The sequence below is a fragment of the Neopelma chrysocephalum genome, unplaced genomic scaffold (assembly GCF_003984885.1).
Source record: "Neopelma chrysocephalum unplaced genomic scaffold, ASM398488v2 Primary Assembly neopelma1_25, whole genome shotgun sequence".
In the NCBI taxonomy this organism is placed as follows: Eukaryota; Metazoa; Chordata; class Aves; order Passeriformes; family Pipridae; genus Neopelma; species Neopelma chrysocephalum.
In genome coordinates, this window is record NW_020897694.1 from 31,643,087 (window position 1) to 31,669,708 (window position 26,622).

The 26,622-nt window shown below is 39.3% G+C and overlaps 1 protein-coding gene across 1 annotated transcript in view; it reads right to left on the reverse strand.

The window, feature by feature from the left end:
- Nucleotides 1–12,365: 12,365 nt before the first annotated feature.
- LOC113963556 (granulocyte-macrophage colony-stimulating factor receptor subunit alpha-like) overlaps nucleotides 12,366–26,622 on the reverse strand; it is a 30,730-nt gene continuing 16,473 nt past the window's right edge. The window contains exons 7-14 of the mRNA XM_027674793.1: nucleotides 23,935–24,064; nucleotides 23,668–23,843; nucleotides 22,217–22,356; nucleotides 17,899–17,937; nucleotides 16,813–16,942; nucleotides 15,542–15,638; nucleotides 14,594–14,675; nucleotides 12,366–13,114 (exon numbers count right to left, since the gene is read on the reverse strand). Of these exons, the coding sequence (XP_027530594.1) occupies nucleotides 13,040–13,114; nucleotides 14,594–14,675; nucleotides 15,542–15,638; nucleotides 16,813–16,942; nucleotides 17,899–17,937; nucleotides 22,217–22,356; nucleotides 23,668–23,843; nucleotides 23,935–24,064 (869 nt within the window). The 3' untranslated portion in view covers nucleotides 12,366–13,039. The remainder of the gene's footprint in view (nucleotides 13,115–14,593; nucleotides 14,676–15,541; nucleotides 15,639–16,812; nucleotides 16,943–17,898; nucleotides 17,938–22,216; nucleotides 22,357–23,667; nucleotides 23,844–23,934; nucleotides 24,065–26,622) is intronic.

Here is a 26,622-nt window from a genome sequence, read left to right on the forward strand (position 1 = left end):
GAAAAGAAAAGAAAAGAAAAGAAAAGAAAAGAAAAGAAAAGAAAAGATATTCTTTCAACAAAGATCAAAGCTCTTCTGTGAACATAACACTGATTTTGTATATGTTATTTATCAATGTCAGTACTTGCTTCTATCATCTTTTTTTCTTTTCTTTTCTGATCCCAGATGAGATGTAACAGCTTTCCATTTAGAAAAGTACCTTAGGAGTAGGAATTCTGATGGGCCTTTACAAAGGCACTGGATAGCCCTGGATTCAGCTGCTTTTGCAGTATCCTGTATATCCTGAATAGCAACATTTGTCATAAACTTGATGATGCTTCTGTCAGTTTCTGATAAATCTGAATGAATTTTTCATTTTTATATGTGGTCTCTCACTTTTCACCTCTTTTCATGGAAAACTGAATATAGTAAAGAGTACCATTTTTTAGGTGTAGTTTACTATATCCCATTATTAAATAAGATACTTTTTTTCTACACTTTTTTTGTTACTATTTTTTTTGTATTCAGAAATTGTTGAATCTTACTGTGGACATTATTAAACTTTGAGAATGTCTGCTTTGTAATAAAAAAAATGTTAGCTCATAGAACTATGCCCACAATAATTTTATTTTAATATAACTATAGTGGTATACAATTGAACTTGGGCTATAAAACCTGCTTGAGAGGCTAAGAAAAAATGCTGAAAGTGCTTAGAGCTATTTTAGAGAATGTGACTCTCAAGTCTTCATGTACAGTTCATTTGAACAAAGATTTACATAATTGCAAACTGGATACACTTTCATTCTTGGTATTTCTGCTCCTCTGGACCTACAACTTTCTTTCTGTAAGTTGTCTGCATTTTCTGGAGCCTACTTCTGTCCAATTTCCTGAAAAGAGATAGTGTATGTCAATGACCCTTTTCAATGAGGAATACTGCAAAAGACAACATATTTTTCAGTGTTTCTTTTCCATCTTGACTTGCCTCCTTTATGTCTTGATAATGAAACCGACCTTAAGACATGTAAAAGTATCTACAAGTAAGTATTTACAAAAGCGTTAAGTTGTTTAAGTTCTAATTGTAGTTAATGGACATATGGTTGAATTCCATTCCCTGTTTCTTGAACACATAAATAATTTTTCGCTGCTTTTTTTAAAGCCTTTGAATATTGCTATATAGAAGGTTTCTTAACCTTTTTAGTATCTTCCTCTTTTTTTATCCATTTCATTTTCTATTTCCCTCTGATGAGTTTCTTTGATGTGGAAGTATTTTTCTTAAAGGCATTTTTTTAAGCAGCAACCAAACCTTAAATTTGGTCACTTTTTTTTTGCCTACTTTTTTTATTTTCTTGTCTCACAGTGTGTGATTATTGTCTCTGGCGACGCAGAGTATAGACTATGTGAAGGAAGTTACACCTCCCTTTCCAGGCTGTGTGAGCATAGGAGAGGGTTGGCACTGCTGCCTGATTCGACAAGGTAGTTCATGGCTGTGCTTTCATGCGTTGTGCTTTTGTAGCTTAAGAAACACTTAGTTCTGGCTGGGCTGGAGTTAACTTTCCCCAGAGCAGCCCACACAGTGCTGTGCTTTCTATAAGTAGCTAGAACGGTCTTGATAACACACCAGTATTTTGGCTGAGCAGTGCTGGCACAGCATCAGGGTTGTCTCTCCAACCCCATCCCACTCACTCTGCAAAGGCCAATAGAATGGGGGTGGGCAAGAGGCTAGGAGGGAACATGGCCAGGACAGATGACCCCAACTGACCAAAGGGATATTCCATATCATATGGCATCATGCTCAGCAATAAAACCTGGGAGAAAGGATTGGAGTGGGAGGAGGCATTCATTATTCATGCATTTGTTTTCCAAAACAACTGCTTTGTGTACTGAGGCCCTTTGTCCCAGGGAGTAGCTGAATATTGTCTGCTAATGGGAAGTAGAGAATAAACAAGAGGAGGAGTGAGAGAGAAGTTTGGTGGGCAGCTGGTGGCCAGCCTAGGTCAAAGCATCACAATATTTTTCCCTGTTGGATATCACAAATGTTTCTTCACTTTTCAAACTACATAACTCCCACTGTTCTTAGAGGTTTGCATCTATCCAGAACAGCTACTTCAAATTTTTGTTTGTGTCAGAAACTGAGGAGTCAGATGTTACAGATCACTGTAGGTAATTTAAATTACTAAGGAAGTGTGAATACCTACAAAAGGTGATTCCACATTCATTCATATGGAGACCTGAGCAAAGCTAGTCAAACACTGTCATCAGTTCATGTCAAACATTTCTCGTCTTATGTACCATTTTCCTTTTCTCGGAGGAGCTTAAAACTTTGGAGAAGGTTTCTCCATTGACAGCATTTGTTTTTCTGGTGGGTTTTTTTACATGCAGAAGAAACTCTGGTTAATTTTTTGTTTGTTTTAGCATTGACTAGTATTGAAACTTCCTAGTAGAAATTTTCTTGATTACAAGTATTGCTAAAGATAATTCTAAGACTGTAAGGTAAATTCTTACAAATTAAGGAAAAAGAGAAACATTATTTAATTACTCATCCACCCTTCTCTATTAATTTTTATGGTAATTTCAGAGTGCTGATTTCAGACTGACTCCACTTGTGGTGAAAGCAAAAACCCATCCAGATGCTCAAAGGAAGCTGTCTTGGATTCTTGAATATTTCCAGGAGTCACGTCACATTTCCTGGAAATTGGCTTGATAGTACATGTCTGTCGTGGTTTCCAGGATTCAAGCCAGGCCAGGGCATCATGTTGGAGTTGCAACAGAGATAGACTCTTCACTGTAACCTGGTTCTTCTCTGTTTATCTTTTGCAACATCAATATTTGTAAATCATCGTACTACAGAAAGGATGTGGCCATGGCTGCTGGGAACTGATACTGAAGAATCTTAAGTACAAACAGTATGGAGGACTGGCTGTGAAATGCTGTGTGAGATATTGGTCTCAATAGTTATTTCCACTTTCTCATGCTCTCAGGGACCTCCCCACTAATGCCCATGGGAACCTCAAGAACTGTTGTCCTTCTAGTCTGCCCCTTAAGCGTATTTTTCTCCATTTTGGCCCATCTGTTCAGTCACTCAACCTTTCCTCCTTCCTTTCCTCATCTTGCATTCTTTTTTAAGTTTTCCTGTTCTCTGTCAACTGTCTGCTCACCTTTCCTTTATTTGCTTGGCTTTATTCTTCTTGTCGTCTCTCTCTCTGCTCTCATGACTCCTGTGCTTTCAGAATCTCCCTCTCTCCTACACATGATAACAGCCCCATACTGCAAGTACTCTTCATGCTTTCTCATGGAAACCCTCATCTAGGGCACTGCCACAGGAATCATCTGCAGCCCTGTCTGCTCAGAGGAGTGTTTGCTGACACCATTGTCTCCACACTCTGGACATTTCATTGGACTTGCAGTGGGAATAGCAGGGCCTGTAAGCATTCACTTTCCTCATAAGAAATTATCATTTCCATTGATCACAGCACTAAAGGGGTTTGCTTCCCAAAGGATTTGTGTTTCACATTTGACCTACTTTTAAAACAAATCACTCAGGATAGGATTAGTTTGTTTAGTTGGTTTGTGCCTATGTTCTCTCTATTGCTCCACCTGAATGCACCAACACATAGCCAGGTCCTCTGGCTTTTCTCAGCCTGCAGGTAGGATAAGAGATACAGGAGTTGTGGTGAGCCCTAAGCCATTTACATGACCAGTCCATACCTTCTGCACAATAACCAAGCAAGTGGCTCCAGCACCATATCTGTAGGAACTTTCTACCTCCAGAACCTCCACCCTCTCCCAGGCTGGTCTTCTGAAGACAGGTGTGGTAAAATTCTCTCTGCTCTGAATAGACCTCAATATTGAAGGTGCTGGAAGGAACACATATTTCAAACTGATTGCGTGAAGAATCAGACTAGAGGAAACGTATATTCTTGTGTAAGCAGAATTTCCTCATATTTCATTAGAATAGGACGTAAAATAGAATCTTTTAGGATGAAACTCCACAAACTGTATGCTTTTTCTGCTTTGCTTTTCTTTTTCTCCCCTGGCCAGCCTCACGAGCATGTGTCTACCCTTCTACATAGGGAAGGGCCCCAGAGGAGACTCAAACACTGGGTTTCTATACTCCTCAACTCTTAGCTCACTGCCTAGTTCTCTCCCAGAGAGAGAGCTATAAACCTAATCCATCCACCTAATCAATGTGTCAGATAAAAAATACGGTCACATAGTCTATAGTACAGAAAGCATCCACTAAATACTGACTTAGCATTATCAGTTCTAACTCTCTTAGTCTGTACAGTTTATTGTCTTTGCTCTTAGGCTGTTAGTGCAGAATGCTACCAGAAAATGTTACCTGAGACAGTGACTAATTTGCTTGAGTGGCTCTGGGAAAATTACTACTGCCTATAACACACTTCCAGAAATAAAACTTTGGATTTTACTCATCGGGTGATGTGATGATAAACTAATACTTACATATTGCAGACATATGGAGAGTACCATATGCTTGCTAAGCCTACCAAAAGGCATGGAACTAGGATAAAAACCTTACAATGCATGCCAAGCCATGAAATATTACTATCAAATTGCTGCTTAAATATGACTAGTTCAGTTTGTAGATGGTACAAAACTGGAAGAAGTGGGTAATATACCACTATTTTGCTTCTGAGGGACCTGGACAAGCTGGAGAAATGGGATGACAAGAATATCATAAAATTCAGCAGAGGAAAGTGCTGAGTTCTGCACTTAGGGAGGAACAACCCTTGGCACCAGGAGAGCCTGAGGATAACCTGCTGGAAAGCAGCTTTTGCAGAGACAGCACAAGCTGACCATGAGCCAACAGTGTGCTGTTGCAGAAGTGAAGACCAAAGGCACCCTGGGCTGCATGAGACAGAGCATTGCCAGCAGGCCAAGGGAGATGTTCCTGGAGTACCTGGTCTTGATCTGGGATCCCCAGTAGAAGAAAGATGCAGAGCTACTGGAGAGAGTCCAGCAAAGAACCTCAAAGATGATTAAGGGCTCTGACATATGGGAAAAGGCTGAGAAATCTGAGACTGTTCAGCCTGTAGAGATGAAGGCTCAGGGTTATGTTGTCCGTGTGGGACCCGTGGTGGCCTAGTGGTTAGCATGCAGGACTCTCACTGCTGCGACCACGGGTTCGAATCCCAAGTCCCCCGGGCAGATGGTAGCTCGTTAGCCCTGTGAGGCCATCCATCTATGAGAAGGTCACTCTAAACAAACCTACGTCCTGAGGACCTCACTGCCATTGTCCAAGCTTGCTTGGCCCCGGCAGATGAACCTTAGGATTAAAGGGTGGGCTCAGTTCAGCGCAGGCTGTGTCTCACCTAAAAAAAATCCATTGCGCAGGCTGGAAAGGTAAAAAGACCTTTCCCCAAATCTTCGTTCGCGAAGACTGGCCATTATGTTGTCCGTGTATACAAATACCCAACTGTGGGGAATGAGGAAGATGGAGCCAGACTCTGTTCGGTCTTGCCAAGTGACTGGACAAGAGGTAATGGGCAAAAACTTAAATAACAGAAATTTGATTTAAACAGAAGAAAACACTTTTTACTGTGAGGGTAGTCAACCACTTGAACAGGTTTTCTAGGGAAGTTGTGGAGTCTCCAGCATTGCAGACACTGACTGAACAAAGCCCTGAGCAACCTGCTGTAGCTGACCCTTCTCTGAGCAAGGGTTGGGACAATCTCCAGATGTGCCTTCCAGCCTCAACCATCCCAAAGTTCTGTGATTTACTTTTATTTTTTTCCCCAGGAAATATAAATCCACATATTTCTAGATGGATTAATTTATAGAAGGGGTACAGAAAATAGCATTTCTTTCAGTTATTGAAAAATAGTTGTGAGATAAAAAATGTCAAATAATGCAACAGACATCATAGACATTTCATAGTCTTCCTTGAATCTTGAAGAAATCTTTAGAAATTTTTTATAAACACATTTATATTTTTAATCAAATAGGCTAAAACATCTCCAAAATTTTCCTTAGACTTTCTTAATCAGAAAGGAAACTAATCCACGTTTTTTACTTGAGATAATATGATTGTACTTGACTTAATCCTCGGCAAACATCTGCATAAAATCTTCTGTGGCACAAGAAAATCAATAGACAACAAAGAGAGACATACCTCCTTTTCAAAAAACTCTCCTCATTTATCTTTGGTTTTGGTTCACAGCAACAAGGACGCTTAAACCTGTAGTTGTAGTCAGATGCAGGAATCACTAAGTGTTTTGCTGTACCAATTAATTTTTTTTTACTGCATGGCAGTATTAAATAACAAATGCTGCAAGTTGGGAAGTGACGCAGTTTGTCATTTCCCTTACTGCTTTTGAGCTTCCTTAAATTTCCTGATTTGCAGATGTTAACAATTTCACATATACTGATCACGCAACAAACTTCCTTCCTGTTATGTCAGATATACTAAGCATTAATAGTCACAATATGTAAACTCATTTATACAGAAATACATAAATGCTCAATGGAATCATAGTATATAAATATGCTCATGGAAATACAACTTCTACAAATAAACATATTTTCATAAGTAATATCTTCTGGAAACAACAGCAGTTTTGTGTGACTAGTCTGTGTTTAAAGTGTTTATAACATGGTCACTTATTTCTGTCAGGACCTTACTGTCTGTATATGTTGATTCTGGCCCCTGCACCAGCCCGGGTTCTCCTCTGAGGAAGATCAATCCTTAGCATGTGTATACAAACAACGAAGAAAGTTCTGTCTTGCTTATTTGTATGCAAAGAAATGGTAAGGAAAATGCCAGATCCAAATTGCTGAACTTTCTCACTGCTTGATTATGGGTTATTTTTGTTTGGTTCATCTTAGGCTACAATATCGTGAGTTAGGTCCAAAAGAGTCTGACTACAGAAATTAGAAAAAAATATCCAAAGCATTTACTGAATAATGTAATGTCAAGTATGCCAAAGACTTTACAGTCATATAAATATGACAGTCTAAGCCACATTGTTTTGCTTTAACTTCCAGCAACTTTAGATGTGGCTCTGGGTCATGCTGAGAGTTAGCCACTTCCCCATTTGTTTTACATGAGATCTGATATCCAGTTATATCATTCTTTTTATTTCTTGCTGTTCTCAGATGCTTAGATACTCTCAGATGCAAGAGTAATTTGAGTTAACCCTTCTACTCCCAACACAGGCACAATAATAGGAAGGTGAAGAATTCCCTAGGCTTTTTAGGATTGAGGCAAGGTCCTTAGTAGTTAGTCTGTTACAGAAAGAACTATTCTTAACCCTGCTATCCTTGAACCAAAACTGTAGGGGGTGTTTGGTTTTTTTTGCTAGTGTATGTGCTCAGGTCCACCAACAGCAAACTACTTCACAGACTTTTCAAATTTTAAATGTCTTTGCTTTTCAGTCCACACTGCTCAGTCTTGCTCACGTTTACCCGGTGATTCCCATCAGAAGGGCATGTTAATATTATTTTCTATTTTCTATTTTTCTATTTGAGGTTATGGATGAAAAAAACTAAATAAGTGAAATGAGTAGCACTTTAGGCAGACCACACGTTAGGCAGGGCTGAGCTGCAGAATTTTGTCTCTAAAATCAAATACTATCATTGACTCAGTTCTTGCCACCTATTCAGTACCTTAGGAACAGGACAGGCATGTTTCAAATCTTCTACTTATTAAAGGATTTAATTTACTTATTTTGTGTAGCCTGAAAAGAACACAGTATATGTGTAGTCACACTTCAGCGTGGTCTGAAATGGCCTATTCATCAATGCTCTAATTGGGTACCACCTCAGTGACTGCCACCACCTTCAGTAACTTTTCTAAAGTACCATCCTTCTGTGACACATATATTTGTGATGTAAATGTGTCTGTATGACTGAAAGGATTTGCATGCTGCTTTGGTGGCATGTTTGGTGAAGTTCTAGGTAACATGAGGGTAATATTACAGTATCATCTGACTAGTACCTTCAGGCTGCGCAAACAGTGGCTGAGTTAGTATTAACCGATCCATTTGTAAGCCATATGAGATGTAGCTGAGGGAGCTGAAGTTGTTTAACCTGGAGTAGAGGAGGCTTAGAGGAGATCTTATTGTTCTCTACAACTACTTGAAAGGAGGTTATAGCAAGGTGGGGGTCAGCCTCTTCTCCTAGGCAACTACAGGACAGAGGACATAGCCTCAAGCTGCACCAGGGAAGGTTCGGGTTGGACAAGAGGAAGAATTTCTTCAACTGCAAGGGTTGTCAAGTATTGGAATGGGCTACCCAGGGAAGTGGTGGAGTCACTGTCCCTGAAAGTGTTCAAGAAATGACTGGATGTGGCACTTAGTGCCATGGTTTACTTGACAAGGTGGTGTTTGGCCAAGAGTTGGACTAAGTGGTCTTGGAGGTCTTCTTCAACCTTAATCATTCTGTGATTCTGTGATTTTGAACTCTAGCCTGGATTGATTCATCAGGACTCTGTGTGCACTTATAGCCACTCTTTCCTTCTCAGCGTTTGGCGGCCTGTTCTCTCCCTCATGGGGTGGTGTGAATGGGCCCTGGTCAGGGGCTGCCCTCAAGTCCTGGCTCTGGCCCTCCTGGGTACCAGCTTCCTTTGGGGCATATGAAGTCTTTTGTGTTCTCCTTTAATAGGTCTCACCTTCTTCTGGGAAGAGTCATTTCAGGAGGATGTGAACTGCCACAGTGTACGGCCTGGTGCTTATGATGAACCAGCAATTATTTTGGTGTTGTTTAATATGCTATTCTGTGTTTTATTCTAGTTCAGTATTGTCCATATGAGTGGTTGAAACTCACACTACAATAGTTTTTGGGTGACATACACCTCTGCAATTCTCCAAGACAGGCCCTTTGAACACCAGAGGTCTTGGTCCACCAGCATAGAGTGGTCTGCTGGGATCTCTTGCAGGCGGTGCTCCATGCTGCTGATGTAGATGTTGCTAGATAATTCATGAATAGCTTGTCATGAGTGAAAGACACAACATTTGCTCTACATGGTCTGAAAAATCTGTTAATAATAACGTCTCAGTTTAGCATTAGCATTTGCAACATTCGGAGAAGTCTGAGAAAAACACCAGGGTAACAAAATCTTCAGAAATGTTACCAACCTTTCATAAGAAAGCAGTAGATGGAAGAATTGCATGCATATCCTTCAGGAAATTGCCAAATATTGTGTGAAGCTGTTTTATAAGAAACAAGGGCTGCTGTAAAGCACAGAGTTCTAGGAAATGTACATAATTTTTCAAAACAGTGGGGGGGTTTATATTTATATAAAATATTTTTTTAATTATTTGTAAAATAATTTTAAAAATATATTTTTTTAAGTTTTTCCTCTTCCAGACAATGTAAATTCAAGTGAGCAAATGATTTCAAGGTTTCTTTTGGACTATTCCTTCAGTCTGTCTGTGTCTGTCTGGATTGCAGCCCTCATCCTGAGCAAATCAGCTGGTCACTCCAATTTGGTGTTATCTGCAAACATGATGGCAATCCATCACCTCCTCCAAGTCATTGATAAAGGCGTTAAACTGGATAGGCCCCAGGACAGACCCCTGTGGTAACCCACTTTTTACAGGCACTAACCCTTGAAAAAATCATACTGACTATTCCCAGAGACCATCTACTTAATGGCACAGAAATGTGCTCCAGATTGACTCAAGCCATGAGTTTTCCAGGTTTATAGGCATGCAGTTCTCTGGATTGAACTTTTGGCCTTTTTTTTGAACATGGTTGTAACACCTTTCCAAAATCAGTTGAGTATGTTATCCTTCCCAGGAGAAAACAGGAAAGAAATGAGGAGTTTGTTTAGGTTCTATTTAACAAGTTCATGACACCATCTCCTGAGTGTCTCGATACTGTCTTTATTGTACTTCACTATTCCCTTCCTTACAGAGAGCCAATGAATCGTCGTTCATAGCTCATGGCTAGGTTTTGGTGGACTGGAGTCAAACTATGCCACACTCTGGCAATTTTGCCTGTGAGGAAAGACATTGAGAAAGGTTATATAAACTAGTGCAGTCTGTTACAAACCCACCACTCTTAGCAAGTTATCGTCAGGATTTCTAATCTGACCATTGCTGCATACTGAGAAAGACAAAGCTGGTTTACAAGTGTGTCCAGCATGAATTCAGTCTCTTTAAGAAATTTGATTTGTTGTTCCGATCTGCTGCAAAAAGCTTCTCAGGCAAGTCTTTGACTAAAAGGTAATCATTAACTGTGTCAAAGGCAGTAGGTGTGCCAAGAGCTGTTTGCGTTCAGCTAGAGCATAAGCTGGAGAGAGTGCAGTCCTGGCTGCACTAGTAACTGGAAGGCTCCCCAGCACTGGAACATGTCCAGAAACAACTGTTCCCAGTATTAGTTTGGCCAGGATTTGCAAGAAATGTCCTGAACAACTCCTGGATATAGTCCAGAGGTTAGCTCAGGCCAGGGCTAATTTCTAAAGGTAGTTTGTAAGTGTCCACCTTATTTAGAGGTTTAATAAAATGTATCTAGACTCTTACATGGCAATTGGCTTCTGTGCAAGAAAGTAGTCCTGGGAGTATATAGTCTAATAATCAAATGTCTAATATCATTATAAAACCAGGCTTATAATCAAAAAGCAAGATTCAAATGTATAGTATAAAAATCTAAGCCTTTGATTCTCAAAGCATTTATATAGCAAAGCATAAAAATGATTGTCAGTGATTTCTCACCCAGTTATGAAAATGATGAGTCAGACAGGTTTCAGCATTATTCAACATCAAAAGCAGCATGACACCCCCTTCTCCATTCACCAATAGCTTTGCAAATAGGGCATTGTTCAAGTTGTTTTACCCCATTCCAGGAAGAGCATCCTGGTCCCGACCCTCAAAATCTGAATTTCAGAGACTAAAAGAAGCACTACGATATATGTTATCAAAACTAGTGAGGCTACTCAGAGGATAAATTTCTTTTTCTTGTGAATGAAAGTGCTCAAAGGTTAATTCATTTAAGGAGGTAAATCGCTGAGCATTTTCTCTTTGCACCTTAAGACATCCTTAGAAGTCATGGTGAGCTTCCAGCATTACCTCCTCAGGTAGGAACAAGTAAATAGTTCACTGAGCAACCATCCAAACTGGGGAGTCAGACAATAAAGACTCTTTTGGTATGGCTCCAGATCAAGGTTGAGCCTTGTATGGAATTAGACTAACTGAAATTGGAAGTTTTGTCTATGCTCTACAATTACCTGCTCAGATTCTGAGTTCTTTGCTGGGATATGCTTCTTTCTCCAATAAAGAAACCCAGAAATCAAATATACCTGTAAAACAGAGTTTATTGCTGTGCTTCTGATCTCTCTCAAGGGTATCGGGAGACACCCCAGGAAGTGAAAATATCTGCTTCTTGTCTTCTGTGCTGACCTTGTGGTCTCTATTGACTACTTAGCTCTTACAAGGGCTTATGTTGCCTGCCCATCGCTACGCTTCATAGGGGATGTAGAAATTAGATTTTCAACAGGTGCCAATAGTATGTTATTCCAACACAAATGTTATCTAATATTCTTTGCTTCTACAAAAGCAGTGATATGGACCTAGAGCATCACATGTGAAGGCACTATTGTGGTAAAGACATGGCTATGCCTTCTCCAGTATCTTCCTGCACAGTTAAATGAAATGTTGAATTTTGTGTCCCGTTCGTAATACAAACAGATTAAATACTAGGCAGTTTTACCTCTTTAAAAAGAAAAATCTTCTCTGTCCTTAGAAAAGTAACAGTGTGAGGGAGGCTCTGTACAAAATAAGAAGGCATTTCTCTAGAAGTTGAAGCCCTTTCAAAAGAAGGACAACAGGAAAGCATGTGAATTCTGACAGGATAAATACAAAGGTACAGTAAGTAAGGCCAAGAAAGGTTTTTTTCTGGAACAAAAGGAATAAAAGAAATCTAATAATAAATCGTTTCCCCAATAAGGAAGTTTGTCAGAAACTATCCAGTTGTGTTTCAAATATATTGAAGGATGAAGATTTCACAGCCTCTTCAGACACTTATTCCAGAGACCACCCAACTCTCACCTGTAAATCATTCTTTTTCCTTATATCAAATTCAACTTTCTCTTGCTGCAACTTTTGACTGTTCCCTCTCATCCTTACACTGTGCAACTCCCAGACAAGACTGTTATGTCTTCTCTACACACAGTGAAAGACAGTGTTAGACCCCTTAGCTTCTCTTCTCCAGGCTGAAAAATCCCTGTTCCTTCAGACACCCATAATCACCCTGGTGCCCCACTGCTGAACTTACACAGCTTGTCACTCATGTTCTAGAGGGGTGAAATCTAGTGCTAAACACTATGCATTGATCCTTGAGAAGCATCACTCGTGACCAGTCACTGCATTCAACAACAGCATGGGCTGTTTTCATAATACCTTGTCCTGACCCTGTGTCTCTGAAAACCTCGTATTTGGCCCAAAAGTAAAGCTCTCAAGTTGAAAAAAAGAAAACAGAGATTAACTGAGTCATGCACTCGATATTAAAATAATAAGGTAGTAAAAAGCAAGTGAACAGTAAGAACATAAAGAGCTAAGTACCTACAGAAGTAGGTGGCTGATGTCTTAATTTGTAAGTAACACACTTAAGCTCTAGGAATAGTTAGGGTTTTAGACATATTCCTGTCCCTTGAGAAACCCGTTGATTGCAAGCCACTACTCAGTGTCTCAGCTTGTGTTCTCATTTTTCCACTTGCTCAGAATTTAAGAGCTCCAAGGAAACTTCAAGTATGAATTGGGCCATTTTTGACAGTAGAACAATGGCATTCAGGCACCAGAATTTTTTTAAATTGTATTCATCTCCATAAATTAATTCTTAATGCTTTTAATATGAGAAAAAAAAATTATTTTTCACATTCACAAAATGGAAGATATCCAGTAAGGACAACTTACTCAAACAATTAAAGTTAGCCAAAATTAAAAGCAAATACAATGGCATTTAAAAAGGTTGCATGTGAAGTATCATTCTCTCATGTCTGCATCACTGTTTTCTACAAGAAAAAAAAAGAAAGTGAAGAAAGCCTACATATATTATTCCAGACTTTCTACAGAAATATACAGTTTTAGACTCTTCTTTTTCTTGGTTATCTTAGTATGTCAGCAACTACTATTATCTCTTCATTTGCAGATGTTGTTGACTGAATTTTGCTCTCCATCAACTGAAAGGAAAATAAAAACTTCCATCAGTTTTATACATATATGTATTGATATATATGATTAGGTTAGCCTGTAAAATTCTGAGAGTGTTTCAACTGTTGTTGCATATTGCTATAAAGTATTTCACCTCTTCGTTTCTTAGGTGAAAAGCTCTCCTTAGCTGGTCATAACATTGAAATTTCAGCAACTTTGTAATGCTGACACATGGTTTTTTTGCTGGTCTGGAAGTGGATGGGAGAACACGCTTTTCTATAATGCACCATGTAGATTATCAATCTCAAACAAATTCACTCTCCACAACAACCTGAAAGGAGTAGTGGAGTGGTGGCTGGTCTCTTCTTCCAACTAACAAGCAACAAGAGACAGGACAAGAGCAAATGGCCATAAATTCTGGCAGGGTAGGTTTTCATTAGATATTAGGAAAAAAATTCTTCACTGAAAGTGTTGCCAGGCATTGGAACAGACTGTTCAGGTGGAGTCATCCTCCCTGGAGGTATTTAAAAGACACGCAGATGTGTAGTCTGGGGACATGGTTTAGTGGTGGGCTTGGCAATGTTGGGATAACAGTTGGACTTGATGACCCTAAAGGTCTTTTCCAATCTAAATGATTCAATGAATTAAGGATTTACTAAATTAACTAGTTAATTTCACACTAAGGTGTGAAAGTAGATAGATACCCATGGCCTGAAGTTTAGCTAATTGAACAGAGCATGAGTAACATGATAAAATAGTGGACAAAAAAAGGTGCAAATGAACAGCTGGTCAGTGTGCTGGTGTGGTCAAATGCTGTGTATGACCACCGCAGTCTATCATTTCCTTATGAAACCCTATTTTGAACTGTTTTCTTCATCATCTTGCTTTCTATCCTGCCTGTGTAACTTGCTAGTGGTAAGTAAGAGAGATTCAAGGTGACTGCTGGTGACCTGGGGGCTGAACACAGGGCTCAGAGACAGGGACTGGATGCAAGGAACTTGCAAATGTATGGTGCTTGTAAATGTAGAGAGTGAGGGTCTGTGCTCATCTCACTGGCAAACTTCAGCCCTGCTCAGCTGGAGAGTAGCAGGAGGACTGTGACGTCTGGGTTCCTATTTATGAGACTGCTGGTGATGTTGATCTGATGTTGGTAGAGCCTCCTGTGCTGGTCTTTGTGGCTGGCTGCATCACTCTGCTCTGTTGTATCATTGTACATGTTTGTGCCTTGTGTTGGGAAAACACACAGCCCTTCCTGCTGCCTGAATCTACCAGTGGAAGCTTCAATCTCTGCACCTGTGAGACTGGAATGGGAGAAACCCCGTGGTTCTGGAAGAGCACAACATTTAATTTCCCTTAACAAACTTGCTGATTTTCTCTTGTATTTCTTCAGAATATGGCAAAAAGAAGAGTTATACTCTGTAATAAGTCCCTTATAATTTAAAAATTCATCCAGTAGAATTTTGTGTGTATTTGCACATTAAATATAAAAATAGAAAGAGAGAACATACTTCTGGATTTGTATCAGGCAGTCCAAAAAAAGCAGGTTTTGGCCCTGGGATTTGTGGAAATGCTGCTTTCCAAAGGCCAGTCCTGGAAATCAAAGAGTATTGAATAGAAAAGTGAAATAACTGTAATATGACAAAACCATTGCACCCTTCAACTTTAGCAAGTTCTTATCTTCCTCTTCTGTTTTAGAAATGAACTGAAAAATATACATAATCTCAGTAGAGAATGAACACATATCAAGAATACACTAATAATTTGGACAGTAAAAGATTCGTTCTTGGTTAAAGATTTGCTAGTAGTTAGTTTCTTCTTTGAAAATGAAAAAGAATTTGTCCCACTATTTAGGTCACTACAAACAGTGAAAAGTGGGTGTAAAAATTTTAACAAGTTGGAAAAGCAGTATCTTCTCTGGATTACTGTATATTTTTATACAGAGTCCATCATACTGCAGAATATCCTTTTTTCTTCACTTAAGTAGTTTATTTCAAGAGATAGTCTGCTTAGCTTATGTGCTTTCAGACACATTCAGTGTGCTATGACAATTCTAGCGAACAGTGCAAAATCTTTCATGGTAAGTAAAATCAACCTGTGTTTGCAACAAATTCATTAGTTCAAGAAATCAAAAAAACTGTAGTATAGGCAGTCTGCATTGCAAGTATTTAGAGCAGCTGTAATGTTAATATAAGTAATTGCATACAATTGCTCTCGTTGCCACATTGACAAAATATGCCCTGGAAAAAGTTGTGTGGATCAGCTAGGGAGAAACTTTGGGCATTACCATCATAGCACTTACATTAGGATTACTCATTTGAATCAATTTCTATTACAGTGGGAATGAAAACTAGTTTACCTATACTACAGAGACATCTCTACCTTATTTATTTAAGAACTTCAGATGTTCCACACACCCATATAAAATAAAATAAAATAAATCCATAAATTAAGTTTACCTTTTGAAGAACAAAATTGCAATGATTGCCACTAACGGTGTTACAAATGCTACAGCAAGTAAAATCCACGCTGAAGAAGAAATCATTTCCTCATTTCCTGAAAGAGAAACAGTCATAAATTATTATTAGTAATAAAGAGGAACAGATCATAGAATCACAGAATAGTTTGGATTGGAAGCGACCTTTAGAGATCATCTAGTTCCAACCCCCCTGCCATGGCAGACCACCTTTCACTATAAGAAGTTACTTAGAGCCCCATCCTGTCCTTGAACACTTCCATACTTTCTCTGGGCAACCTTCTTCAGTGCCTGATCACCCTCATAGTGAAGAATTTCTTTCTAATATCTAACCTAAATCTACCCTCTTTCAGTTTGAAGCCACTCCCCCTTGACCTATTGATACATGTCCTTGCACAAAGTCCCTCCCCAGCTTTCTTGTAGGCCCTTTCAGTACTGGAAGGCTGCAACAAGGTCTCCCTGGAGCCTTCTGTTTTCCAGGCTGAACAACCAGAACTCTCTCAGACTGTGAAAGGTGCTCCAGCCCTCTGATCCTTCTTGTGACCATCCTCTAGACTCACTTCAACAAGTTCACATACTTTTTATACTGAGGCTGCCAGAGCTGGATGTGGCATTCCAGATGGGGTCTCATGAGAGCAGAGTAGAGGGGCAGAATCCCCTCTCCTGACCTGCTGGCCACACTGCTTTTGATGCAGCCCAGGATATGATTGGCTTTTTGGGTTGCAAGTGCACATGGCTGGCTCACATCCGGCTTTTCACCCACCAGCATCCCCAAGTCCTTCTCAGCAGGGCTGGTGTCAATTCCTCCATCCCCCAGTCTGTATTGATACCAGGGGTTGCCCTGACATAGGTGCAGTACTTTATACTTGGTCTTGTTGAACTTGTTAAACATGTACTGTGGTGACTGATTGGTGAATATCAGTCTGAAAGGTTTGGCTTGGTATAAAAATGAACTCTGTAATTTAACACATAGCAGAAATGTCTGCTGGGAGGAATTAAGATTGAGCCTATTTGTCCATCTCCTGCAGTAAGCAGGTATGCACTTCAGCTCCATGTAACTTTTTTATATTATTTCCTATGTTAGAATGTTAAGAGATCTGTTAAGTCTATTCCTACTCCTCTCTGTAGTGTGGATTGAAGCAAAATGTTAGCCAATCCTTTCTATATCTGTGTGTATGCAGGTGGACAGCAATGTGTGAGGTAGACAGGATATCACTAGAGGAAGAGTAGCCCAGGACACGGATTTGTTCTTACCAAACTCAAGAGGTGCACTCCATTCCCCCCAGGCTGGGTTCACAAGGCAGGCACTGCCAGCTGTTCTCATTTTCAAGAGATATTTCTTTCTTGTGTTGGATCTTGGAAATGTGTGACTATTTCCCCCTTCCTAAAAACAAAGCAAAACAGTTGCCATTTACCAGTGAAACTCTTAAGAGACTATGAAAGCATTGTATGTTAAAGTGGATTGCTGTTCCAGAGCAAAAAATAAATGTAGTCATGTTTATTATATATATATGTATGCAACTGTGTATCTCAAAAACAACCTGACACTCACTAAACTTTTTACATTTAGAACCTTTTTATCTTTTACACTGTAAAAGTATATCCTGTGATTTCTTATGACATAGTTTGATTCATTGATAATTTCCCTGAGCACAAAGACAGAGGCAGAAAAACATCTTGAACTGTGTTCTTTCAATACTACCATTCATGCTACCATTGAGTGATTTGAGGAATAAGCTGTCTGCATTGTATCTCACCTGCCTTGGTCTTTGCATTATGACTTTTCAGGAAAAGCATAATTTTCCTGCCAAACCTGTAAATAAGTAGAAGACTGCAATACTTAGTGTTACTACAATTTACTGAAACACTCTTGCTCTTGGAGGCTCTCAGCATAGAGGTGGGATGCTAAAGCTGCACTGATTAACAGGAAGTTCAGCATACCTGCAGACACCCTCGACCCAAAGGGCTTTTGTGGTCTATGCTTTTCATAAATAAAATGAAATTCTTAGGAGCTGTTTTCTGTTTTCTGTGCTGTGATGTGTAACTTCAAATTCTATTCTGAATATTTGAGAGGGAGAGTAGACAAAATAATGTAAAATAGAAGTTTTTTTGAAAATACTTACAGAAAAACAATAAAGTTCTGCCCTTGAATGTATAATAAATGATGTATATTGTGATGATTTAGCAGTTTGACACATTCATGAAATCTATAAATAAGGATCCCATAAAGCATAGGGCACTGAACACATGCTGATTTAAAGGCATTTGCATACTATTTACTTTTTACAGTTGACTATGAAACAAATATGTATTACCAATTAATAGAACAAGCTGACTCACTTGTTTAAAAGCATATTTGGGCTTTCCTTCAGGATTATCCTGTAAATTTAGAAAAAAAGGAAAAACATTATCATTGCTTATTTTGTGTTTTGATAATAAGTAATTTTTATCTACTGTCCTGTTTTTCTGCATTCTCTTTCTTGTCTACTTGACAATTTGTTCAGAAGAACTAGTAATTTGTCCAACATTTAGTATTTAATATCTAATTAATCTACAATGCCAAGTTTATATAGTAACTAATTCTGCTATGAAAAAATATTTGTTCTCCTTGCCATTGCATTTGAGATACAAATTTTGTTTCAGATTGGTGATTAAACTCAAACACAAGCAAATCAGACCTGAATGAAAACTGTAACTTTATTCTTACACACACCAGGAAAAAAAGAAGGTAAAAAACTGTAAAATAAACTTTTTAGTTTGCATGTAATTTTTTAATTATACAATAAATGTCACTACATGTAATTACAAATATTATGTAAATATTGTTTTCTTTTCTTTTAGATGAAAATATTTGGGAACTGACATGGATTCACAGTTATTTTAGGCTGCCCTCCAACTACATTTTTGACAAGTAGAATAGAATATGCTAATTTTTTTCGAATAGCCATAATAACTAGCAGGTAATGTGGTGACCACACGCACAAAATGACTGCAGACTGTCTAATCTCCATTAGACTACCAGAGTTATGTATTTTTGTAATTATTTTGAAATACTCCATTTTAAAACAAAACTAAATTTATCCAGATTTGTTTTATGAAATAATTGCATGCATGCTCGTGTGGCATCTGAACACGAGGCTGTTCAGCCTGGAGACGAGAAGGCTCCAGGGAGACCTTACAGTGCCTTCCAGCACCTAAAGGGTCCCTCAGGAAGGCTGGAGAAGACTTTTCACAAGGTATATAGTGATAGCACATGGAGCTTTGGCCTTAAGCTGAAGGACCGTAGGTTTAGATTAGATATTAGGAAGCAAGTATTTACTGTGAGGGTGGCGAGGCACTGGAACAGGTTGCCCAGAGAAGTTGTGGATGCCCCATTCCTGGAAGTTTTCAAGACCAGGCAGCATGGAGCTCTGAGCAACCCAGTTCAGTGGAAGGTGCCTCTGCCCATGGCAGGGGTTTGGAACTAGATGATATTTAATGTCCCTTCCAACCCAAACTATTCTAAGATTTTATAAGGCACGCTGCTGTCCATGACAGCTTCTAGTACTTGCAAACAAGCTACCTTATGCACAGGGATCAGTCTAGGTGAAAATATAACAAAATGGAGTTCCAGAAGGACAATTGGTCTTTTGCAAACTTTAGAAGAGAGGCACCACAATTAAAAAAATAGAGAAAATGTGTATGATAGTTAAAAGGAACTCCTAGAGGGAATGATGCCGCTGATCAACAGACCTGACCTGATGGAGGTCTGTTGCTTACCAGGGGCCAGGATCCAGGATGCTGCACAAAGACAGCCAGACTTGTCTGGCTATTGAAGCTCTTGCTGCTCTTCTGTGTGGGCACCAATGATAGGCCTAGGGGTAACCTGAAAGGTTTCAAGGGTGATTGTAGATCACTGGGGGGATGGTGAAGAGCAGAAAGTCCAGATGGTGTCTCCTCAGTCCTTCCAGTGAGATGAAAAGGCTTGAGCAGAATTGCACTTATCCAGCAGGTCAACACCTGGCTGAGTAAGTGGTGTTATAGGCAGGGTTTTGTCTTCTACAACCTTGGGACCCTTTTTGAGAAACAGGGGCTACTGAGCAGGCATGGGATACATCTCACCAAGGGGGGTGATAGTGTCCTTGAAAACAGGCTTGGTAACCTGGTCCTTCTTCTGTGTATAAAGGAGTACCCTGTATGCATAGAGCTCTGTCTTGAATGATGAACCAGTAAGATAACTTGTGAGTAGGCAACAGAGCACAGACCAGCACAGATGTTAATGTAGTAGGTGTTTGTTCCAGATCTCCCAATCAAGAAAAGGAAGCAGATTGGACCCTCTTCAGGCAGCTTGAGAAAAATACAGCCATAGCCCTTGGTACTCAAGGGAAAGCATTGCAACTGGCAGAGGTCAGTTCTGTCCTGCCACTGGACCAAACATATAGCCACATGTTTTTTGAACACTTCTAGGGATGGTGAGTCCATTACTTCCCTGCTCAAAATGCCTGACCATCCTTTCAGTGAAGAAATTTTTGTAATATCCAATCTAAACCTCCTCTGGTGCAACTTGAGGCCATTTCCTCTTGTCCTATTACTTGTTCCTTGGGAGAAAAGATCAACCCCACTACAACATCTTTACAGGCAGATGTAGAAGGCATTAAGGTCTTCCTCCTGAGCCTCCTTTTCTCCAGGCTAAACAAACCCAGTTCTGTCAGCTGCTCCTCGTAAGATTTGTGATTCAAACTCTTAACCAGCTTCATTGCCCTACTCTGGACACACCTGAATGGTCCATTCTGGTGTGCAGAAAATCAATCAAGTGTGCTAGGTGAGCATTGCAGGACATGAAGCTTGAGTTTGAGCTCAGAGACAAAAAGAAATTATACAAAAGGTAGAAGAATGGATTTGGGAGGAATACAAAGATATCATCCGCATATATAGGAATAGAGTCAGGAAAGAAAAAGCTCAGCTGGAGTTAAGAGTAGTGAGGAAGGTGAACACAAGAAAGTTTTTTATGAGTTCATTGACATTAAGAAAGGTTAAGAAGAAAGCAGGCCTGTTGCTTACAGAGTTGGGGGAACCTAGTTACAAAGGACCTGGGGGAGGTATTTGGTGCTTTTTTAGCTCAGTTCACTGGTGAGGTTTGACTTTTGGTTTCCCAGATATCCTGATCTATAAAGCATTAAAAAAAAACCCATACCTGAAGAAGAAACATTTTTTCAGACGTGAAAAAATACGATTGAAATGATATTACTCATGGAGTTATCCTTTTTTTGTGTGCATGTTTGCTCCGATTGCAAGTAACTTCAATTGTGAAAAATACAGTTTAAAGGCCAACTGTAGTACAACATTTATTGGTCATAGTGTATTGGTAAAGAAATACAAGTTTAGACTAGGCAGTGGTGAAGCAATAAATTTTGCAGAAGAATTTTTTATGGATAAATCCTCCAAAGACAGGATTATGGCTGCATCTTATAAGTGTCAAGGGAGCCTATGCTGCTCAATTGATGGAGTAATTGTTGGACCTTGACATAATTAATAAAGTGAAAACTGCTGCTTATTATCAAAAAAAGCTCGGAAATTCAGACGTGTGAAATTCAATATTCTTTATAAAATGAATATAAGTCATATTAAAAAGATGTTAAAAACTGTGTATTGCTTTTTTGCAATTGACTTTTATTCCAGTGCCACATGGAGTTTTCAATAAGGTTTCTTTGTTGCAATAACCAAGTAATTCAGAGGAATACTGCTGTTTCATAGCAGTTAGTTGGGCTTCCAAGAAAACTCATCATGAAATAGCAAGCTCAATCCAGACTAAGAAATTCCAAATTTCAGAAATCTAGGGAATGCCTTCAATGACCCACTAAGTGACCAAATCTGACAGTAGTTCAGGTAGGTTTTTCCTTTGTAGTCACTATCTGCCACCCTGTGGTCTTTTGCCGCAATTATGCCACAGTTACAGCTGTTTACATATACTCTAGCAGTGGAACACAGCAAACTCATTCCTTCCCTATTGTTGTAAAAAGACTTATAAGGTCAAGGTCTTGACTTTCCGTAGTTTATATCATTCCCCCAGTAACCTGTGCTTAATCACACTGCCTTTCTACTTTCTCTCACATTTATTTTCCTTTTATTTAGTATTATGAATCTTCAACTTTTGGACCAAAAAATGTGATACTTATATCTGGGTAAGATATTTGCATTTAATATATAGAGAAATTCACCTCCATCAACTCAAACTTGTTAAGTGAATGTATATTTCTCTTTTCACTATTTAAAGCCCAGCTCTACCCTTTCACAGCTATGCAGTCACCACTGGAAAGACTCCAATCCAGGGCAATTCCAACAGATTTTACTGAAAGAAGTGCTTTTTCTCAGTGTTGTCACAGACAAAGCTGTGATATGTTCAAATCTTGATTAACCAAGTTTCTCCTCTGGGACTGTCCCCGTTACCTAGTATACCTCCAGCAATATCTCACTCAAGAGAGCAGGAATAAAAAAAAGAATAAAAGGTGGCAATATGGCATAACAGGATCCCTGAAAGGCACAGCCACCAAGGAATATGGTGCTGCATGTGAGGAAGACTGCACCATACAAGAGAGACTGATTTTCTTTTCACCTGTGTGTACTGGTAAATGCAAACATATGAATTAATGTTAAACATAGGTGAAGAAATTCCTCTTACCTTATACTTTATGTTGATTTCATATTCAAAACACTTGTCTTTGTTAGAGTGACTTATTTGCGGTCGTTGCCATTGAATTATGCAATCATTTTTATTTTCATCACAGTCAACAGTGATATTTGATGGAGGCATGAGCTTTTCTGAAATGATGCAAGCAAGAATCCAAACAATTAAAATCGCTTGACCCCTTTTTGCTTTGATGAGAGTAAAATTGCAACTAACACCTCTATGAAGAAAGATACTCATTTGTATCTATTTTTCTTAGGACTTGTTAGAAATAGTTGGAAGACCAATGCTTTCTAAATCATGTCCACAGGATCAGAAAAAAAAAAAGAGATTAAGCCAGGGAAGATGATATAGGAGCATACAAAGATACAAACCCCTTTCATTTACTTTTCTAGATTAATAGAGTACTGTCTTTTTTCTGAAAGAATGTTTATTACTGTGGATGAACTAGCTGCTGCTAACCTAGAGTAAGTAAGAAGTAAGACATTCAATACACTTTTTTTCTTTAAGCCTCCTCACAACAATGCTTCTGTGACACGATGATGTTGGTTTCTTGATGTTGTAAACTATACAGTTTACTCCCCCCTTGCAAAAGGAATAGCCATACAAATTTAAGAAAGACACTTCAGTTTTAATAATTTAGACAACTTTTTCATGTATCTCCCCTAACTTCATAAGCAAAAATATGAGGATCTTTGTATTTTGATCATTGCCAAGGACTTGATTACTGGAACAGCAAAAGACAGTCACTCACAGCAGAAAGGGTGACAAAAGGCTGGTGCAGGAAAGCTTAATTTCAGCTAGATTACTACTTCACATCAATCTTTAGGGAAAGGCCTGGCCTATTTGTGTTGGGCTACTTGGTCAAAGAACAGTCTTGTTTCATCTACTGTGAGTGATATTACATTTTGAAGACAATACCAAAACCAATGTGACATTGCCAATAAGACTTTACCACAGTAGAAGTAATTGCATGGGATATTTTCATGTAGTGCACTACATGTGAAAGCTTTGTTGTATGTGTATTAATTAATTTAATCAGGGCTATGGTGCCACTGTATGTCATCCCCACTTGCAATGTAAAGCAGAAATCAGTGCTCAGATAAACTTCTAAAAAGTCTCCTCCGTTGAAAAGCATTTGGCCATCACTGAAAGGACATCAGGGGAAAGTATAGTTTTTTAAGTCTCATGAACATTCCTTGAGAAAAACCTAAAACCAATAAGGGTAGATTGCTAAAGAATCTGAGGCAGATTGCAGCTGTGGAGCTTTCTTGCTTATTTTCCCTCATTGCTCTTTTGCTTGGGGAATAGCTTTTCTTGAAGATGCCACAGTCTCTTACTTTCACCTCTAGGTAAGACAGGGTTCATGGTTCCTTCTCGGGGATAAATGCTCTACTCTTCTCATGCAATATTGAAAATAAAGCCAAAATAAATTATTTACTTACCAATTTTATACAGTTCAATGTACTCATCATAGAACTGGATCAGGGAGTCTTTGCTAGACCCATTCACCAGGAAGTAAGCTTTTTCAATCTCTATCCTCACGTTTTGGAATCTACATCCCATGTTTCTGCCATTTTCATCTTTGATGTAAAGCTCACATTCCATCTCCCCATCATCTCTGTATAAAGCAAGGTATTTTCATTAAACGTGAGTAGTGTGATATGCTGAATGAGAATTCAGACTTCCCTGACTCAAGCAGACCTACTTACCTTGAGTTCTGCCAGTAGAGAAAATACTGTGTATCTGCTGGAGCACCCCTTCCTGCCTGCCAAGTGCAGTTCATGAGGCAAATGTTATAAATCACACAGGAGAAATTTTCAATGGCTGACCCATTCATACCTGCAAACACAGGAATATCTGTGATGAAGAAAACTAATGTGATTCCTTCAGTCTGGAGGATCATGGCACATGCTTAGCTGTGTTAGACACCTGCAAGTCTAGTTAGTTATTATTTGGGTTAGGAATGACATATTTCATTCTGGGTAGTAACACTGAAGGGTATTTTCACTGACAGACTCAATGAAGAATTTTTTATGGATAAATCCTCCAAAGATATGATTATAGATGCATCAAAACAATTTGTATGCTGATTTGTAAAGCTGGTGATCTCAGGAGCACTGCATAAATCTTACAGATGTACATTTGGTGGATACTATATTAAGGTCTAAAGATTGGTTATCTCTCTGCTGTATACAAAGTTTAGGATGAATAGATGTCAGGCAAGTGGGTAAACAGCTGCAAAAAGAAAACATCAAAATGGGTCACATCAGTATCATTCAACTCAAGTTACCCAGTGTATGAGTTTGCTGAGGGTATTAGTTCTTTGCTTTTGGGGATGTAGATTAGATATAAGGAAGAAAACCTTCACTGTGAGGGTAGTGAGGCACTGGAACAGGTTGCCCAGAGAACTTGTTGCACCATCCTTGGGAGAGTTCAAGGCCAGGTTGGTTGGGGCATTGAGCAACCTGGTCTAGTGGAAGGTGTCTCTGCCCATGGTGGGATTGGAACTAGACGATCTTCAAGGTCCTTTCCAACCCAAATCATTCCATGATCATAATTCTACGATCTAGGAGCAGTGTCTAACTTCTACAAATCCAGTATCAAATCCAGTGAAAAAATAAAAATTGTGTCTAGGACCTTTCTTAACAGGCAGCAGGTACTTTATTTGCAAAAAACCCCCCTCCATTCAACTTTGCTCCATATATTCCTCTGACATATTTTTATATTTTTGCCTAGGATATCCTCTCCAGTCCCGGACTTCCTAAAGTCTCAGTGAATACCTCAGCAAACAGAACAGTTAGAAACAAAAAGGTAGACCTACCTTCTATTTCAAAATGTCTTTATTTCATTTATCTTTCTGTCACAGTCTTCAGGTTCAGAGAAGATGGAAAGACTGTATTTTAAAGGGCTGCATAGCTATAAAAAGGACTGTCTCCCTCCCTTGTGTTTGGGGAACTGTCTTAGCATCGGAAGTGTTGCAAAATACAATGTTCATCACTTCCCTCCTTATTCATAGCAAATTTATGTAAATGCTTAACTCATGATTGCATATAACTCTAACAAGCAGTTAGCTTGTTAAATTTCCCTTTCTGTTTCACAGAGTATGCTGCTGCTTGGGAATCCAGCAAGTGCATAAAAATACTTTCTTTTACGTGTATTTCTCTCTAGCTTTAAGCAATACCGAGAAGTACAAAGAATCTCTCAATATAAGATGTCTCTGGGGTTGGGGGGTGGGGGATGGGGGTTCCCCATGGAGGGCATCAGGACAAGGCCTGGCAACCCCAGCCCATCCCACCCCCAGTCCAGATCAAGGGAACCCAGGGCAGCCCCAACCCCTGCCATCAGGCACCTCCTTGGGGACTGGGATGGGTCATGGGCCTGAGGGTGTGCCTGGCTCAGTGGGGCCCATGGCTGGGTGGGGCAGAGCTGTGAGGAGCTGGAGACTGTCCCTTCTGTAGTGTTGCTGATGGACCTGAGAGGCTGAGAGGGTGTCCTGGGCTCTGAGCAGGGCAGGGGAAGCCCTGGAGGACTGGGTAGTGATAGTCAGATCTATGGGGGCACTCAGGAAGATGACAATGCAAATTGCAAAAGTTCTTTAAGTGGAAAAAGAGGATTTCAAATCTTGGGTATGAATTTGTGCTGGTTAAACCTTGACAGAAGTCTTCAAATAATATATATCACTATCAAAAATTGTGATGTGGGTTTGCCCTCAGTCCATTTCTCCCAGTATGAAAAAAGCCAAACCACAAACCACTAAAACAGACAAAAATTGCAGGTAGTAAGCATCCAAATGCAAATAGCTACTCAAGGCCCTGATGCTGAGCATTTTTTACCTTCTCATGTCACATCTGTGCATCTTCTAAAGAAGAAGGTTATTATAAACAATATAAAATGTCAAAAGTTCCCTTATACCCCAAAAGGCTTTGCTTCACAGAAGGCAATGTAATTTGCTAAATATGGAGATTTATAATCCATGTAAAGTAATTTCATTTCTTCACATGTTGAAATTGAAGCATCAGTAGAAAATATGACATTTTCAAACAGCAAGGTATGTCAAGATTTTCCTCTTAAAAACAGGCAGATCCGTTCTGCTTGGAGTTAAAAATGTAGGAGAAAGAACAGCCCACATACTTCTCTACCACTCCCATTTCTTGGCTACTATATTTGGAAAATTCACCTGCTACCCAGCACCCTTCCAGGATGCTCCAGGAATTGCCTTTTTAAAAATGCCCCAGTCATTCCTATCCCACTGCTTCTTTACTGACATATGGAATGATATAACCATATCAATAGTAGTTCATATATATCAGCTATTCATGCCTAACTGAGATACAGATATTTCCAAGAGAGGAAGCCAAAGCTAGTGCAGTGCTGACTTTCCTTGGGGACAAAAAGGC